At 32.3% G+C, this 18,754-nt stretch overlaps 5 protein-coding genes across 5 annotated transcripts; 2 read left to right on the top strand and 3 right to left on the bottom strand.

The window, feature by feature from the left end:
• Positions 1 to 1,069: 1,069 nt before the first annotated feature.
• BX664DRAFT_377681 (major facilitator superfamily domain-containing protein) lies at positions 1,070 to 3,107 on the bottom strand (the record flags this gene model as incomplete). Its single annotated transcript, XM_051548786.1, has 7 exons — positions 3,091 to 3,107; positions 2,678 to 3,004; positions 2,458 to 2,570; positions 2,278 to 2,361; positions 1,557 to 2,199; positions 1,291 to 1,437; positions 1,070 to 1,222 (listed from the first exon to the last, which is right to left on the bottom strand). Exons 2-7 carry the CDS (start codon positions 3,002 to 3,004, stop codon positions 1,070 to 1,072), a joined length of 1,467 nt encoding a protein of 488 aa, XP_051402383.1. The 5' UTR covers positions 3,091 to 3,107.
• Positions 3,108 to 4,874: 1,767 nt separating this feature from the next.
• BX664DRAFT_346234 (uncharacterized protein) lies at positions 4,875 to 5,270 on the bottom strand (the record flags this gene model as incomplete). The annotated part of the gene is made up of 2 exons (XM_051547516.1): positions 4,875 to 4,953; positions 5,056 to 5,270. The coding sequence occupies 2 exons, from the start codon at positions 5,268 to 5,270 to the stop codon at positions 4,875 to 4,877; spliced, it is 294 nt and encodes a 97-aa protein (XP_051402382.1).
• A 33-nt stretch (positions 5,271 to 5,303) lies between these two features.
• BX664DRAFT_355555 (uncharacterized protein) lies at positions 5,304 to 7,554 on the bottom strand (the record flags this gene model as incomplete). Its single annotated transcript, XM_051547825.1, has 9 exons — positions 7,178 to 7,554; positions 7,060 to 7,077; positions 6,905 to 6,955; positions 6,679 to 6,798; positions 6,376 to 6,573; positions 6,177 to 6,269; positions 5,953 to 6,075; positions 5,773 to 5,844; positions 5,304 to 5,560 (listed from the first exon to the last, which is right to left on the bottom strand). Exons 1-9 carry the CDS (start codon positions 7,524 to 7,526, stop codon positions 5,304 to 5,306), a joined length of 1,281 nt encoding a protein of 426 aa, XP_051402381.1. The 5' UTR covers positions 7,527 to 7,554.
• A 3,895-nt stretch (positions 7,555 to 11,449) lies between these two features.
• On the top strand, positions 11,450 to 13,052 carry BX664DRAFT_382641 (uncharacterized protein; the record flags this gene model as incomplete). Its single annotated transcript, XM_051549067.1, has 9 exons — positions 11,450 to 11,456; positions 11,714 to 11,782; positions 11,940 to 11,987; positions 12,306 to 12,379; positions 12,456 to 12,485; positions 12,683 to 12,760; positions 12,797 to 12,831; positions 12,916 to 12,969; positions 13,013 to 13,052. 9 exons carry the CDS (start codon positions 11,450 to 11,452, stop codon positions 13,050 to 13,052), a joined length of 435 nt encoding a protein of 144 aa, XP_051402380.1.
• A 2,182-nt stretch (positions 13,053 to 15,234) lies between these two features.
• Positions 15,235 to 15,751, top strand: BX664DRAFT_323209 (uncharacterized protein). Its single transcript, XM_051543622.1, has one exon. It carries the CDS (start codon positions 15,253 to 15,255, stop codon positions 15,715 to 15,717), a length of 465 nt encoding a protein of 154 aa, XP_051402379.1. The 5' UTR covers positions 15,235 to 15,252; the 3' UTR covers positions 15,718 to 15,751.
• The last annotated feature ends 3,003 nt before the right edge of the window (positions 15,752 to 18,754 follow it).

Raw genomic sequence — 18,754 nt, 5'->3', positions numbered from 1 at the left:
AATTGCAAGGGTGATTCATTTTCTTATAAAAGGATCTCTTTGATTTAACTTTTTTTTTTTTTATTTCTTTACATTACATTCATCTTACGGGTTTGCCTTTTGGCTTACCTTCCTCCTTTTTGGCCTACCTGCCTGCTTTTTGGTCTGCCTTCTTCTTCTTTTTTTTTTTTTTTTTGCATATCTTTTTTCTTTACAAGTATTCTTTAATGGTTCAACCACCGTTGTCTAACTCTCAATTGACCTGCTTCTTTTTTGCTTTTTGGGCTTGACTGTGGTCGCCAATGCGCATTTGCGTGGTTATGGTTCGCCTTTTCTTCTTTTTTTTTTGCCTATCTTTTTCTTTACAAGTATTCTTTAATGGTTCAATCACCGTTGGTTCAATCAATTTAACAATCTAACAATTTAACAATATAACAATTTAACAATTTCCGGGATGGTTATCGCCAGGTACCTACTTTCGTTGCAGCGATGCAGCGATCACGTTACACTTAAATGGTAAGCTAGTGAAATATTTTTATCTGGATAAGTATTACTCATTTTTTTTTTTTTTTTTTTTTTTATATGTTAACTTGGTGAACTCAATTGGTGGATTTGCTTTTGTTTTTTTTGATTACTCTTTTTTTCATGATATCTATTTTCTTATATTCTCTATTTGATTATGCGACAATTATATTCTTTTTCTTCTGTCATTTATTTTCTATCCTTACGATATTTTATTTCCTATTTTTGCGACATCTTATTCTTTGAATTCCGTCAATTATTATTGAATAAAGTGTACTTTCGCTGAGCAAGATGATAATCTCAAGCTTTCTTTTTTTTTTTTTAATCCTATAACGATAATCATTATTAATAATAAAAACCCATGTACCTCTTTGCACACTATTATTGTAAAATTTTCATCGATGTAACTAAGGGTACTCATACATTTGGATTGAATTAAGGTATTTATTTCGATCAAACAGTAAGGAATAATAGAATGGAGAATACTTTTTGATAATAAGTGATAAAATAATGATACAATAATATTAAGAGGATAAAAAAGGATACTAGTCTACGAATAAAACTGTATCTATGATTCTAACTTGTTATCTTGTGCAATTTCTTCTTTGTGTTCTTCAACTTGTATCATACCAAGCTGATTTACATTATAGCCATGATCACTAAGGATCTTTCGGAATTCTTCATCAAGAGTATCCATTTTTTGCTTGCTCATGTCAGGTACCTAAAACAAAAAAAGAAGGAAGAGGATGTTTAATACGATCAATGTAAACAAAAAAAAAATCCACTTACAAAGAGAATAGTTAATGCAGCACCAATAAGAGCAATACCAGAACCAATGATAAAGACATAACCTTGTGCAACAATAGGATCTCCTGTTTTTTCTGCCAAAGCTGCAAGGATAGGTTTGAATACTTGAGTACCAATAGCAGCACCAGCCTATATTGATGTTTTTCATAATAATAAAAAGAAGATTAAAGTTTCAAATCATATTTATACATCGTCATCATCTTTCTCTCTTTTTTTTTTTTTTTTTTTTTTTTTTTTTTTGTATGTACCTTTCCCAATGCGGCAGAGAGGCCAAAACATGTACCTCTAATAGCTGTAGGGTATTGTTCCGAGAAGGTTAAAGTAACATCACCAGGACCGATTTCACCAAAGAAAAGGAAGAACCCATACAGAATAACAAATAAGGGAAAGATACCAACGATCTGTTTAGCCAAAGCACCAATGATGATACCAAGCACAGCTTGAATCAAAAATCCACCAGCCATCAGATACTTGCGTCCTATTCGATCAATCAAAAATGCACCAGCCAAGGCACCAAAAGGATAAAAGACATTAAGTACAATATTCCATTCGAAGGTTTGCATTAAAGAATTGGCAGGTACAGCAAGGGCCAAAATAGTGTCAGAAAAGATACCAAAAGAATATGTAACGAAATCATACAAGAACCAGATCCCACCCGTTACCAATAGTTTAGGCCAATAGTGCTTGAGGATCAACAGATAAGGTACATTTTGTGTCAGAGCTTCTTTTTGATAGGCATCGGAATTGATCATCTTCAACCGGAAATAGAGAACATTGATTGGCAGTAATAATCCAAGACCAATAGATAATCGCCATACTACTTCTAAACCACCTTCACCACAAATCGCCAATAAAATAACTGGAACAATAGCGGCAATGACAAATCCACAACTAAATATATATATAAAATAGAGTAAACAAAAATGCATCATGGATTTACATATATATATATCAATAGATGTTACTTACTCAATGACAAAGTTACCACTGACAATTAACCAAAACCCACGACTACGACCCGATTCTTCTGCTGCTTCACCAGCAGTGACAGATCTAATCAATGTATAAAAAAAGAATATATACATTATTAATGTCGTCACCCATCATCAACACTATTACTAGATGAATAACCAAACGAAAACAACTTACGAGCAAGGATATTCACCACCAACGCCAACACCAGTAATACCACGAGCAATGATCAGCATCCAAATCAAACCAGTTGGAGTTGTACCGCTAGAAGCAGTGGCTAGAATAATACCCTTTTGAACCAATATATATAAAATAAGAGAAATAAAAAAGTGAGTAAACTGGATGATGTATGACAAGAAAAGAAAAAGCAGTTCTTTTTTTTTTTGGATGAACTTACCAAACATACAAAGAAAGTACATAAAACAATACCAAACTTTCTACCCAAACGATCAATGATCAAACCAAATCCAAGCATACCAACAATATCACCAATTAAAAGCGCGTTACTGACACGAGCAGTAAGAGTAGAATCCAAAACAGAAGAACCATAGATTCGAGATAAACAACTTTCTACTGAAGAAACAATCAAGGCTTGATATCCATCAGATAATAGAGCAATACTGGCAAAATACAAAGACAATCGATCAGAAATGGATTTCTTTTGACCATAAACAGAGATGTTTTCATGTTCAGTCACCTGAGCCTCTTGTTTAATATCATTCATCTAATCCAAAAATAATAATAATAAAAAAAATAAAGATATTCATCAATCACATAGATCAAACTCATCATATATAAAAGTTGTCTTACCTCTTGTTTATAAAATCAAAAAAAAAAAGATCCAAAAATGTTTATAAAATCAAAAAAAAAGATCCAAAAATAGGAAAAAGTGAAAAATAATGAAAAGAAAAGTAAAAAAAAAAAAAGGATGAAATTCAAAATTCCGTCCTTACCCTTTTTATACAATGATCCTTTATTTCCACATAATATAATATTTTCAAAGAGAAAAAGGGTTTTAAGGGTATCCATTAAACATTCACACGTGCATAAATCCAACAAGATAACGAAGAGTTGATATCCATTTATTGTACTACCCATTCTTTTGTACCTCTTGTCACATGTATACATTTTTCCCTTTTGATACGTGTCTTAATAGTTTAATCCTTTTTTTTTTTTTTTTTTGATGTTATGTTCACTCCATAGATGATTGATCTAGTTGATTATAATTCATAGTTTGAGAATCAAAGATAAATAGTTTGATGATTCTTAATTTTTTTTTTTTTTGGTTGAATGGCAGCTATAGAGTAACAATTTCCACGTTGGGTGATTTAGAAAACGCGATTGGATCTACTGATTTACGCGACTTGATAGCGGAAAGTGAATCCTTTGTCATTGGTACGAATTGTAGAGAAAACTCTATTCAGAAACATTACCGTGCACGCGGAGTCCAGTTTTCTCTGCATCTCCACACAGGCAATAACACATTTCTTTTTTGTCTCTAGTTTTTTCCCCTTTTTTTTTTTTTTTTTTTTTTTTTTTTTTTTTTTTTTACCTAGTTTACATTATATGATATAATTACCCTAACATTTCCTTCTTTCTCTTTTCACCTTTATTGATTCGAGTCAGTACTTATCTAGACAATTGAATTTGCATACCAGACTGGACATCACGGTTTTCTTGTGATGTTTTCAGCTTTTTTATCTTTTTTTTTTTTTCTTCTATTACATTTACTTTTTTCCTCCACTTTTTTTTTCCTTTTTTTTTTTTTTTTCCTTTTAAAAAAAAAAAGATATTCCTCCTACGATATGATATTTTGTAAGCATAGAATTAGTGATCATGATATTATCTCGTTAGAATGGTAGTGTCACAATGAACGCGGGTGGAATAGAGGTTTTCGCTTTTTTTTTTTTATCATTTAAATAAAATCATATTTTAACTTATTGTTTATTATACTGTCATCCATGATTATCCTAGCATATCATCATATCATTCATTTATTATTCCATTATCGTAAAAGAAGTATCATCATCAAAATATAACAAACATATTTTTGGTTTATTGAAGAGAAAAGAGATATAAAAATTCAAAGGAAAAAAAGAATAAAGAGTATCTATATATGTATAAAAACAACTTGAACACGGACAGTTGAAGCTTATCTTGACGCATAGGAATCCATACTTGCGGTTAAAATAGCAACGGAAGTTTTGTTCATGTCACTAGGAGCAGGATGAGTAACGCTAGCACCAAAAACGATAGTATAGGTTTACTGGAGATGAAAGGAACTTGAGAGTCATCCATAAACAAGTTGGTACCACCAAGTTTCATATTGACTTTCAAACAGACATTGGCACAATATTGTTTTTTGGCATCACCAATATGTTTACTTTGAACACATTGAGTAGGGATACCGATAACCATATAAAAAAGAAATGAGAATACGTCATAAAAGAATCATCATCATCTCCACATTTATATACGTATTTTTCTACCTGTGTCAGAGATACGTTTGATTTCAGCATAAAATGGAACACCAGTGTTGGGTAAGATACAGAAAATCAATTGAGGTTGGGCTTTAGGAGCATTACAAACTTTAATCAAGCTTTCATGAGCGTACGTTCAATATTGTCTTGAGGATCAGCATGGGTAAAAGGTGGTTGTCGATTGATGACAATTCTATACTTTTGATCAGAAAAGAAATAAAATAAAAAAAAAGGATTAGTTTATGTTTTTTTTTTTTTATTAAAAAACCAACTTACCTAACCAGTATCAATAAACGTTTGACATAATTCACAAATAAAATTTTGGAGCATACCATCATGAACTTTGCTTGCAAAATTAACAACAGACCAAGGGCACAAGTTGGCACCCTTTGCGACTTTCTTACTACGAAGATTCCAAGCACCACCGATAGGAGAAAAAGTAGCATCTTGAGAGGATGTATGATAAGAGATCTTTGGAGTAGAAAGAACACAAACATTGATCATGGTCATATCGGATTTGACATTGATACCAAATTGTTGAATTTATGGGTTATTCTTGTATTTGAGAGGATTGACACCTTGATTGATCTTGTATTTTAATTGTTTTTCAGCACCAAGGTGAACGACAACGATCTTGAAATTCTTGAGGATTTTTTCGACCTTGACGCATTCACGATCAAGAATAGCACGATGAAGATCATCCAGATTGCGGCGGTTGAGTAGTTTGGGTAACATTTCGTGAAGAGGACCAGATTCATAGAAAGTAATAATATTATCATCAATATTGATCATCATTTTGCCTACAAACAGTGAAGAACGAAATATTAACAAAGAAATCTTAGGATTATTCTTTTTAATATGTTACCATGGGACGGATAGATTTATAGAAGCCTTGACACTTTTAGCACCATAGGACAAAGACAGAGACAGAGAGAGGCGGAGAGAGAGAGAGAGAGAGAGACAGAGAGGGACAGTGAGAGAAAGTGAGAGAGAGGACATCAACTCCTGCAACTTTTCAAAAGATCTTGGATTAGTTGCATATGGTCGGTATTGCGGTCGAAATCGGCAAATGGGTCTTGACCATCTATGATAAGTAATGTTTTCAAGAGTAAAATATAAATATGTTAGTATTACTGGCTTTTTGGCTTGATGATGTCCACAATACGCTATCTATTTTCTTGTTATTCCTTACCAGTAGCAGGGGAAGAAGAGACAGGAACCACGGAAGAGGAGGAGGAAGAAACGCGAAGCAGGTCCTGAATCAGTTGCATGTGGTCTTTATCCCGATCGAAACCAGCGAACACATCTTCATCACCTAAGATAAATAACGTTTTTAAAATTAAAAATTTAAAGATGTCAGTAACCTTAGCTTGTAGATCCCTATATAACACTATCTAATTTCTTGATTTTACTTACTAGCGACTTGGGAGGAATTGGTTGCTAGAAGATCTTGTATCAGCCGCATATGATCAGTATTTCGGTCGAAACCAGAAAACACATCTTGATCATCTAAGATGAATAACGTTAGGAGTAAAAATATAAAGGTGTTAGCAGTGCTGAAGTATTAGTTTGAAGACGCACACAACGCAGTATCTATTCCGTTGCTGTTACTTACTAGCGGCTTGGGAGGAAGAAGCAGGAACCACAGAGGACGAGGAGGAGGAGGAAGAACGAACCACGGGAGAGGAGGAGGAAGAAGCAGGAACCACAGAGGACGAGGAGGAGGAGGAAGAACGAACCACGGGAGAGGAGGAGGAAGAAGCAGGAACCACAGAGGACGAGGAGGAGGAAGGACGAACCACGGAAGAATGGGCTAAATAAATAATAATATATAAAAGAAAAAGAAAAGAAGGTTAATCGATGAATTTTCTCGATCAGTAAAATATGTAATAAAAGATCTGTTGTCATTATTACTTACATGATGATGATTTTTTCGTTCTTTTTTTCTTCTTCTTCTTGTGTTCCACAAGGATCCATGGCGTCTCAGGGGGAGAGGGTTCCAAGACCGAAGTGGACAAAACAGGTGAATGGCAGTGGGCTAGTAATAATAATGATAATAATAATAATAAAAAAAAAGCAGTTAATCATCAAGGACCTTGGTCTCCATAATGTACATAGTATGAACTATCCATATTGCTACTTACAAGAAGAAGAAGAGGGAGCCACAACCACGTCGGGGGAGGCAGGAAGAGAAGCTAAATATATAGCAATAATAAAGAAAAGAAAAAAAAAGATTAATCATTGACATTTCTTGATCAGTATACTGCGCAATAGTTAATCTGTTGCTATTGTTACTTACGAGATGAAGCGGCGAGAGCTAGACATAATGTAAAAAAAAAAAAAAAAAAAAAGAATTAGTCATATGCATTTACTAATGAACACATTGCAATGGATCTTGTTGGTATAATGTCACTTACATGAAGACAATTGTACCATGGCGGTGAGGAAGAAGGAACAAGCCACCAGGTGGAAGGTCCAAAAGGGGTCGACATGGGCAGCAGCAGGAGGAGGAGGAGGAGAAGAAGGAAGAAGAAGGATTCTTGTAGGCGCGTCATAGATCATATGATCTACGGTGATGGATGGAGAAGGTGGAGGAGAAGGAAAGAGGATCTCGGAAGGAGGTACATACACTATGAGATCAGTGATTTTGGGGGTGACGGGTTCAACAGTGAAGGAAAACAAAGCGATAGAAGAAGAGGAGGAGTAAAGGTAGGAAATAATAGCGGCAGGGAGAGAAACTGTGAAAAATAGAATAGAGCAGAGCATAATAATAAAATAATAAAAAACAGTAAAGAGTAAAAAAAAAAAAAAGTAAAAATAAAGCGAAAGAAAGAGAAAGAAAAAAAAAAGACAGATCGCGTTTTTTTTTTTTTTTTTACAGTTTTTTTTTTCTTTCTCATGACGCGCTTCATCCTTTTAGAACTCCACGCTTCATGATAGGCTATATCGATTAACTACTACTTTCTTTTCTTTTTATCTTTTTATCATTTTGTTAGTTTTGATGGATTGTTATTTAAAAATGAAATAACTATAAAATGTACCTGACATTCGGATTATGTATATGTTTTATGCACAACACCACACCGACAATTTGGTACGCAATAATAATGGGCTAAATATGACTGAGATAGAAATTTAGATGTGTTTATTGTATCACGCTTATTTCTATCGCGATTCTTTTCTTTTCTTTTTTTTTTTTTTTTTACTTTTTTTTTTTACTTTTTGACGCGACTTTACAATATTAGCAAAGGATAGAAAAGACAACTATGTAGTGTTAACTCTATTAAAAGATATTGACTTGATAAACTTGAGTAGTTGGAATAGATGGTTACCATTCTTTTTGTTGACTTTTATTATAATTGAAGGTACAATAAACATTAATATGATTTAATAACTTTATTTAATACTTATTATCTTCTTTTTTCAATATTTTATATACTTGATTTTTTGAAGACGTGGTGATTTAATCCATTATACTATTCCTGGAAAAAACGTTACTCTATAGGCAATAACAAAGCAATTTTGTTATTATCCAAAAGGTAAAAACAATTAAGAACTACAAACTTTAATTATTATTTACTGATTCAAATCCTTTTTTCGTAGTTTGGCTAGGTAGAAAATCATTAAAATGCTGGATGACAATCAATATAAATACATATCGATGTACATTCGAGAAGGGAAGGAAAAAGGTAATATCAATAAGAGTGTACACGTATCTTTTTGATGATGATCTTCTTCTGTCTCTCTCTCTCTTTTTTTTCATGCGAAAAGACCTATCACCGTTCTTCATCCTTCTCCCTTTAGTATAGAGAATAGTAGAAAAAATAGTGTAGTATTCATCTTTTATCTTATTCAATTGATTTTATATAAAAAAAGATATCCAAATAAAATACTCTTTTCAATATACTCGATGATCGACTTTAAGATGTATGTGTGATGATTTTCAATGAGATTGACGTTGATGATAAATGATTTACCATTGGGCCTTATAAAGATGGATAAAATGATGATCCATGTTGCTGTATTCCTGTTATGAAGAGAGCGTTCCGAGTGAAGGATACTAGCCCAACACCCCCACAAAAGTAAGCGAGAGAGAACAAAATAAGAAAAAAAAATCACGCGTACAAAATTGGTAAGGGCCAACCATAGCGCGTATTTCCTTATTCACGCTTTCATATGAAAAACAAACTACATTTTTGCATCCATCAATCTAGTACTCTTCCTTCACCATAACATTTATCTTTATCGAGACTATCATTCGTATCACATATATGCATTGTAATGAATAGGCGATTAAACCAAAATAGGCTATTTGTTTAAAAATCCGCATCATGCGATAACTTATATTTATATGATGAAAAGAGCTTAATATTCATGATTCATCATATAGAGTTATTATAAGAATACAATCATCATCATCATCATCATCATCATCATCATCATCATCATCATCATCATCATCATCATCATCATCATCATCATCATCATCATCATCATCATCATCATCATCATCATCATCATCATCCATTTATTTTTTATTTTCCCTGAATTACTTAAAATGTCCCTTGTAGAGCTTGCTAGGATTTCTAAATCAGTCAAACCTATTAGAATGTGGTAGATCGATTTAGTGTAGTACATGTCCTACTGCATAAAAAGCATCAACGATCTTTTCTCATCATGACATTAAGTATCAATGTATTTTTTTTTCTCTTTTAAAGATATGATGTATGTATATCACTATTACTGCTATTATTATAAAAATAAAAAAAAGGACAGAGAATGACACGTGGAGTTTGAAACGCGTAAAAATCACGGTGTCAAGAGCAAAGAATTTTTACTTCTCTTTTTTTCTATTTTTTTTTTTCCAACTTTTTAAACTAAGTTTACTAAACACATATTACTCTTCCAATTATTTAAGGACTACAATCATGCATGAACGGAAACGAAACACTTTGGTGGAAAGAGAAATATGCCTACCTGGGACAATCGACAATTTGCGTTTTACCGTTATGGCAAGACTCTTCTATATAGTTATGACTACATTAGTTTTATATTTTTATATTCACTTTTTTTTTTATGATTTTGAACAAAATAAAGCACTGTCAAATGCGCGATTCTATTTTTTTTTTTTTTTTTGGGTCATGAATTGGATGATAAGTGATGGAAGATAAGTGATGGATAATATGTGACGGATGATAAGTGATGCTGGATGCCTAAGTCAGTATCAATTTGTTTTCACAACAATAAATATATGATCTATACTAACACTACCCATCATCACAAACAACTAGAATCAGATGAGAAACAATAAAAAATGGAAGACGATAATGATATAAATAGAATGATTTTTATTCAAAAAAAAAAAGATAATAGAGACTAAACTAGTGAAATATATATAAACAGTATCATAAAGAGATCTATAGAAAAAACATTCATTCAGATATATGTTCCAAGTCAAAGAAGGTGTCTTGGCCAGCTCCAAAGGTATCAGTTTTACAAAAACCCATTCCATCAAATAAATCATGGAATGCCATTTGCGTCTGTACAAGGATGGGAATCATCATGATGAATAAGAAGTGTATCATACACTTTCTTGTTGGCGCTACAGTAATAATGTGTTAGTATCATAATCAATATCATATTTTATACTTATAACAAACACCAAATCGTAAGAAGTCGTAGGAAGTCGTAGGAAGTCGTAGTGGGGAGGATGATTGCGACGGGGAGTAAATGGATAACGAAGGGGATACATAGAAAAAAAAAGGATAGTGGGTTGACAGAGATCACAGGGAGACACTAGTCAGTGCTGTCCAAGTTCCTACTCCACAACATGACTTTAACCTAGGTTTTCTTCAGCAAATCCGTCTAATGAGTTAGCGGGATCTCCTTACTTACGCTATGGAAAAAGCCATTTTTTTCAAGTAACATTGTAAATTGTGCTAAGCAATGGTTATTTACAATATAACGTTACAAGAAAAAAACGAGGGCGATACCTTTATGCCTACATTACATTGTGCTAAGCAATGGTTCTTGTAATGAAGGTGTTAAGAATGAAGGATAATAGTCCAACACTCGAAACAAAGGCAATGAAGATGAGGGGACAAAAGAAAGAAAAAAAAAAGGGGGAAAGACAAAGAAAAAAGAAAAGGGAAAAAAGCAGAAAAAGATCAAAAAATACCGCGAGTTTAAATAGTTTCAAAAAAAAGGCAAGGAGCCAATCATAGCGCGTCTTTTTTTTACTACTTTCGTGCCAACAAAGCGTGTTTTCGTGTCAATCATCATCTACCACTCTTTTTTTTTTTTTTTTTTTTTGTCATAGCGTCTACGTGTAAGCAAACCGTTGCCATGATCAACAATCCGTAACAGATATGCATTGGATGAATAGGCGATTAAATCAAATAAAAACCGCAAGATGTGAACTTTTTTTTACTTTTTACGTGATTAGCGTTATCATCATGGAGCCATCACTTTGAATCTTTACGATAGTAAGAGTCAATCATCATCATCACATCATCATCCATCTACTTTTATTGTCCCTGAATATTAATTAAACTAAACTACTATGCAATATTGTCCCTTTTTGGCGGGGCTTGTTTGAATTTCTACTCCTATCAAACTTAGCATATTAGAACGTAGATCGATTTAGTGTAGTACATGTCCTACTGCATGAAAACAGTGGAGCCATCATCATGACAAGTATATCAATAATAATAATAATAAAGAAACGATGAGTCTCCATACCATTGATACATCTACCACTCACTACCAAAAAGAAAAAAAAAAAAAAAAGGAAGACGATTAGATAGAGCGTGACACGTGGAGTTTGAAACGCGTAAAATTTAAAGTCTTAAGAGCGAAGAATTTTTACTTTTTTTTTTTCTTTCTTCTTCTTCTCTTTTCTTTCAACCTTTAAACTAAGTTTGCTAATACATATTACTCTTTTGATTATTTAGGTCGTTCCTCTATTATGTTTTTCCTTTGGGGACCAGCTCATGCACAATCATCTCTTGTTGGAAGGTTTTGTAAGTACTTAAATGAATATACCAAGTCATTATATACTCACATTTTCTTTTTTTTTCTTTTATCTTCATTGTTTTTTTTCGAACGGGTGAGTATTAAAAAAAAAAAAAAGGGTAATCTTCACTAACAAGCTTATCTAATTCTATTTATATTATATAGGCCTTGGAAGCAACTTCTGTGTGACCCCCCAACGACAATCTATCACAGGTAAATTTATATTGTATAAATATTAACTGTTCACAACAAGAATGAATAGTTACTAAAATCATTGTGTTTTGTTTATTATATTAGCACCTCGGGTCAAGAAGAGACTTTTCCAAAAATGGTGATATGATAGAGGACTTCTTCTTTTGCTGGCAAAATAAGAAACTCTGTGTATGAAGGATGATGGTGATGACGGTGGGTCCAAAGGAAAGGTAGTATTATCAATGAAATTTACCATAAACTACTTTTTTTTTTTAATACGTCCATTCTTTCTCTTTTTATAATAGATATGATCGATACCATACGAAGCTCTGATTATAGCACCTCTTTGTCTTGTCAATGTTTTATGGTTGGTTGATGGGGATAAACAAGGCATATACAAGGAACAAGTAAAGGTAAAACAAAAGTAATATGGGTGTGGTAAAATATTTTATGTGCTACTTTTTTTTTTCTTTTACTCTTCTTTTGTAGTTGCTGCAAGCAAAGAAAGCAAACAATTATGTAAGTACTTTATCTCATTTTTATTATCATACTGTATATGAATAATCTATTCATCCTCTCATTTCCATTCTTTTTTCTTTTTTAGTTCTTGATGGTTTAATAGATACTTGAATCTATTTGATATATCTTGCTTGAACTTTACTTTTGAACTGACTTGATCTTGCATCAATTTGATATCTTACGATCTTCTGTTGGAGTTAGGTCTTGATCAAACTTGCTTTAAACTGCAAATCATAAATATCAAAGTTGAGTTCAAGTTAAGTCAGCTCTCAAAGGTAAGTCCAATCAAGATATCAAATGGATTCAAGTAGTCTGTGAATCATAATATCTATTCGACGGGTGGAAGGTAATATATAAAGAATATTATACAACGAATACAGTATATCATAGTTATTACTAAAAATCATTCTCTTTTTTTTCTATTCTATAGTAATTCTCTATGTTTGGTGATATCAAGTCGTATGGTTGGCAAGGAATATAAAAGGTGAGTAAACAAAAAAAAAAAAAAATATTGGGAGTCAATGTAGTTCTACCTCCTTGTGGTGGCTCCTGGGTAACGCTAAATGAACTACCATCGTCATTTCCTCTTTAGTTTAGAAAATAGTAGAATATATAGTGTATTTTATTTTATTCAAATATGATTTTATATTAACTCGAATAAAGTTTGTTTTCAATATACTCGTCTTTTTTCTTTTTTTTTTTTTTTTCCTGTAATAAATCCTTCCAGCCATTGTCTATCCGTAGTTAATATAGTTGTTTGCTATTGGCTGTTCATCCCTTTTTTTGTTTTATCCATTTTCGTTTGATGTTGTGATCCATATACTGTATATCCAGGATGATAATGCTGTTGTTTGACAATGATAGTGACTGATACACCCCAAAATAATTAAGAAAAAGAGAATGAGAATCATATTGTAAAATATTCTTTTTCATTTTTTGTATCTTACTATGAATAATTGTCCATACTTGAAAATAGTCTAGAAATTGCCTAGGAGTCGCCTAGACGTCATAGTAATCTTTTCCATTGGATGGAGTTGAGGAAAACGATTCTCTGTTACTTCACTGTTACTCTTGATCAAAAAAAAAAAAAAAAAAAAAAGAACACGGAAGCTATGTATCATAAAAAGCGATATAATTTTTATTTCAAAAAAAAAAAAGATAATCCATATACGAACTAGTAAAACTATCACTACTATCCATTCTACTGTATATGTTACACCAGAAGCATTCGTCCACCACCAAGAGATCCTAACCAAACGAAGTTTCCTATCCAGTCAGTTCACATTACCAATGAAATAAATCTAGGTCAAGCAATTCATATCCCATTATAAAATATTTTTGTTATTACCTGTACTAAATCCTACATCCAAACTGAAAGGGTTTCCCCATGTACTTTGTAAATCCCTTTTTCAAAACCCTCCAAATCCAATAAAATCTACCTTGACAAGATCGCACAAACAAAGAGGACACCTAATGTGGAAAAAAAAGATTGGATGGAGAAAAGAAAAAGAAGAAAAAAAAATTAAAAAAAGCAAAAAGGGTGTATTTTTTTTTTTGAAACCCGTCCACTGGTGACAAATTTGACATGATTTTTTGCTTTTTTTGGTTCCAACCCCTCAACCTTACCAAAATCCAAATAGTCCATGTCTAGCCAAGTGTAGATCTTTCTAATTTTTCTTCCCAAATAAAACTAAAAAAGAATATCACTATCTGTCTTATTTTATTTTAAATATTTATCTACACCCATAGTAGAATACAAAATATCCACGAGTTTCAAGCCGATCTTTTTTTTTTTTACTACTCTACTGGCTGCACTGATAAAGAACAACCTAACAATAGATAATGGGTTCACGTTGGTTAGCTTGCTCCATAGTGAGAAATTCGATGCATAACGTCTTTATGCTATCACGCCACATGAGTGAGACATGTACCCCTTTATACGTTTGCAATTCACTCAATAATCATAATCATTACATCAAATTCGGAACAAATATATATGAAAGTATTCTCTTTTACTTTTCTTAATAACATATTTTATATATTGTCTCCCAATATAGACCAAAATTAAAAAAAAAAAGATCATTGTCACTATCTCTCATCCAATAATGATCATCATCTAATATGATAAACCGTTCGTTTCCTCTCAAAACAGTAAAATCAGTAATCATAATAAAAGTAAAATATTTAGGTCATCCTCTCAAGAAAAGTTGCATCTTACCTCCTGCAGATCTAAAAGGAAGAGACCAAAAAAAAAAAAAAAAAGGGGGGGGAGCTAGCATCTAAAGTCCAAGGTAGTACCAGGAGATAACCAAGAGACGAAATCAAGCTTACTCTCAAGATAAGTTGCATGAGGAAGTACCCAAATATTTTTGGTTGCAGATGCTACCTTTCCTTGAAACTATACTTTTTTTTTTTGCTTTACGAGTGGATGAATTGGAAGGATGGATGATGGATGAACTGGACAATGGATGAACTGGATGACGGACGAACTGGATGATGGATGAACTGGATGATGGATGAATTGGATGGTGGATAAGTTGGATGATGAATGATTTGCGCATGCTATATGAACGATTGAATATACTGCAGATCTACAGGAGGAGGAGGATGCAACTTGTCCCTGAGAGCAACCTTAACTTTTATGGTTAAGGAAATACAAGGGAGTAACAAAGGCTGAGACTATCATCAGAAAATAGAAAAAGTATAAAAGCAGAGTTTCTTTATTGCAAAATGATAAAACAGTACTATTTGATACATAAAATTGTATATGATGATAAAACTATTGGTTGTTTTTTATTTTGCTATAATAATTAACATTACTTTTGCTCAGAATGATCAGTTCCATATAAAAAGCGTAGCTACTAACGAATTTCTACAAGCACCTGTGGGACCTGAAGCACCGTTAACATTAGGAAATAGTAATACTGCTGGTACATGGACAATTGACCCTCCACCTGATCCTAATAGGGTTGTAGTTTCTACAATTTATGATCAACAAGCAGACCTTTACGCGAGTGTGAATCAAGCAGCACAAGGCGATGAAATAATTGCTGTTAGTGATTCTTATGAATTCAATATAGCTCGAACACCAGAAGGGTCTTATGTTATCTTCCCAATAGGCCCAGGCTTATTTTGGGCCTCTAATTCCACTATTTCCCCCCATATCGAACTCATCTTCGGAAATGATATCAAGGGTAATGACGGATTCTTTGATATAATACCTGTTGTTTAAAATAATGATTTCTAATAAACGCTCTGGAGTCTCTCGTAATCTTCCATTTATGTGAATGTTTATTTTTGTTGAGAAGGTGTCGACTATTGATTGATGGAATAAGACTATACAGAGCAATTTTTTATTGGTGTGCTTCCTACTGAAGTGATGAATCATCATAAGTGCAGTGATTCATCATGATGATTGCCCTGGAGTATTTTGTCATTTGATATGGTGTCTTTCAGAGCAGTAGTATAGCCTTTGGACATTGCGTTTTTCGAAGTCCGTTTTTCTTTTTTTATATTTTTTGATATGCGATTAATTTTGCTTTTCTTTTCTTTTCTTTTCTTTTCTTTCGTTTCTTCTTATTGAGCTTAGTTTCAGTATCTTAATTAGTAGTACTTAGTAGTTATAATTTTTATTCAATAAAGTTTTTATTTTTACTCCAATTACTTTGTACACGTCATTGTAATTGATTCCATCCTCAGTAATATATATATATATATATTACATCATATGCTTATGTTATTCTTATTTTTTGAATGTTTTTAACGCATATTTTTATAGGTACGGAATGCATTGAAATCACACTATTTACATTGTATTCGGGGAAAAGGCTCCTTGGGGGGTATGAATGGGAGGTAAGGGTTAGGATTATAGGCTAGAAGTGATTTAGGATTTGGATTAGAAACAGTATGTGATGTGATGGATCTATGGGTGACAAGTGCTAGGATTACAGATCGGAATTGATGGGATAGGTTTATAGACCTATGGGATGTGATATGATGGAGTTATGGGAGAGTTCTGGGGACTTTTGAGGACCTTGCTTGAATAATAATAATAAAAAAAAAGAAATTGAATTAGAATAAAGGAAAGTAACAACGTTCGAAAAGTAAATGGGATGATCTCTTTTTCAGCCAATAAAGCTTGAGTATGTGAATTTCAGTAAGCTAGATTTGATAATAGATTTCTACAATAAAGATTGTATTGATGATTGATTTTTTTTATTGATGAGAAGAGAATATAAAAGAAAAATAAAAACGTAAAATATGTATCCACTATTTATACAAAACTGTTGTAGTTACCGTAGTACTTGCCATAGTAGTGTAAAAATATAAAAAGGAAAAGTACTGTCGTAACAAAGAAAATGTTGAGAAAAAAAAAAAGAGAATTTTTATTCTCATTTCCTTCGATTTACTTCTAACATACAGCAAAAAAAAAAAAAAAAATCTTGCAGGGCAGTTGTGGTTGTAGCAACAGAGAAATTTATCCTATTTGTTCACCCTGCATTCAAGTTGGAGAGCAAACTTGATCTTTTCATTTGTCACTCAAAAGTAATCAATGATTGTACCAAATCTTGGTCAAACATAGATGAAATCATTCTCTTTCAATGGTATTGATAATAACTTGTACCTTATTTCCCGATTTATAAAGTAAATTAAAAATGAGACGTCAATATCCTCTTCCCTCATCCGATAATAATGATTGATATCAAAAAAAAAAAAAAAAAAAAAAGAGGCACGGATGTGATATTTTTGTGTATCATAAGAAGCTATATAATTTTTATTTCAAAAAAAAACAAAGTATAAAATATTTTTGTCATTTACCTATACTAAATCCTACATCCAAAATGAAAGGGTTTCCCCATGTATTTTGTTAATCCCTTTTTCAAAACACTCCAAATCCAATAAAATCTACCTTGACAAGATTGCAAAAACAAAGAGGACACCTAATGTGGAAAAAAAAAGTGGATGAAGAAAAGAAAAAGAAAGAAAGAAAAAAAAAAAAAATGAAAAAAGAGCAAAACGCAGGTAAAGGGGTGATTAATTTTTGAAGCCCGTCCACTGATAACAATTTGAACATTAATTTTATTCCCAAATAGGATATAATATAAAGGAATCTCACCACTGTCTATTTTATTTTAAATATCTATCTACACCCATAGTAGGATACAAAATGCTTATAAGTGGCAACCCGATCTTTTTTTTTTTTTTCAATAAAAAGAAATCTCACAGACTTGCTCTCATCATTATTTTTTATTTTTTTATCACTATCTACACCAATACCATCACGTATCATCCATCACTTATTATCCATCACTTATTATCCATCACTTATAATCCATCACTTATTATCCATCACTTATTATCCATCACTTATAATCCATCACTTATAATCCATCACTTATCATCCAATTCATGACCCAAAAAAAAAAAATAGAATCGCGCATTTGACAGTGTTTTATTTTGTTCAAAGTGATAAAAAAAGAAAGTGAATATAAAAATATAAAACTAATGTAACCATAACTATATAGAAGAATCTTGCTATAACGATAAAACGCAAATTGTCGATTGTCCCAGGTAGGCACATTTCTCTTTTCACCGAAGTGTTTCGTTTCCGTTCATGCATGATTATATTGTCCTCGAAGAAAGTGGCAGCATCGATGAGTTGAATAATACCAAACTGCCAATACTTCATCGTGACTGGCTGAACTTAGCGAGGAGGTTCATTGTTTATGATTTACGGTTAAAGCAGGTTTGATCAAGACCTAACTCCAAGAGAAAATCATAAAAGATCAAGTTGATTCAAAATCAAGTCAGTTCAAAAGTAAAACCTAACCAAAATATCAAATGGATTCAAGTATCTATTAAACCATCTAGAACTAAAAAAAAAAAAAAAAAAAAAAAAAAGTTGGACCAAGCTCTGACAAGAAAAAAAAAGGGGGGGCGCTCTCTCTTTTTTTTTCCTTTTACTTTTTTGTACTGTTCTTTTTAAAACCAATGACACTTTGAACATTGTAAGTTAAAATATATATATATTGAAAGATCATTATTAACATACATCAATACACATATTGAAAAATCAACCAACAAAACTCGATACGTGATCAATACTAGTATCGACCAATATTGATCAGATATTGATTTTTAGTCAATAACAGTATGATTTTTTTCTTTACGATGGAATACTGACGATATTGACTTCTCGTATTGAAAAGTCGATACTAATACTAATTTTTCAATATATATATATATATATATATTTACCATGAAACAAG

This window comes from Halteromyces radiatus (genome assembly GCF_025201355.1).
Source record: "Halteromyces radiatus strain CBS 162.75 chromosome Unknown BX664scaffold_2, whole genome shotgun sequence".
In the NCBI taxonomy this organism is placed as follows: Eukaryota; Fungi; Mucoromycota; class Mucoromycetes; order Mucorales; family Cunninghamellaceae; genus Halteromyces; species Halteromyces radiatus.
This window is presented reverse-complemented; position numbering and strand designations above follow the sequence as displayed.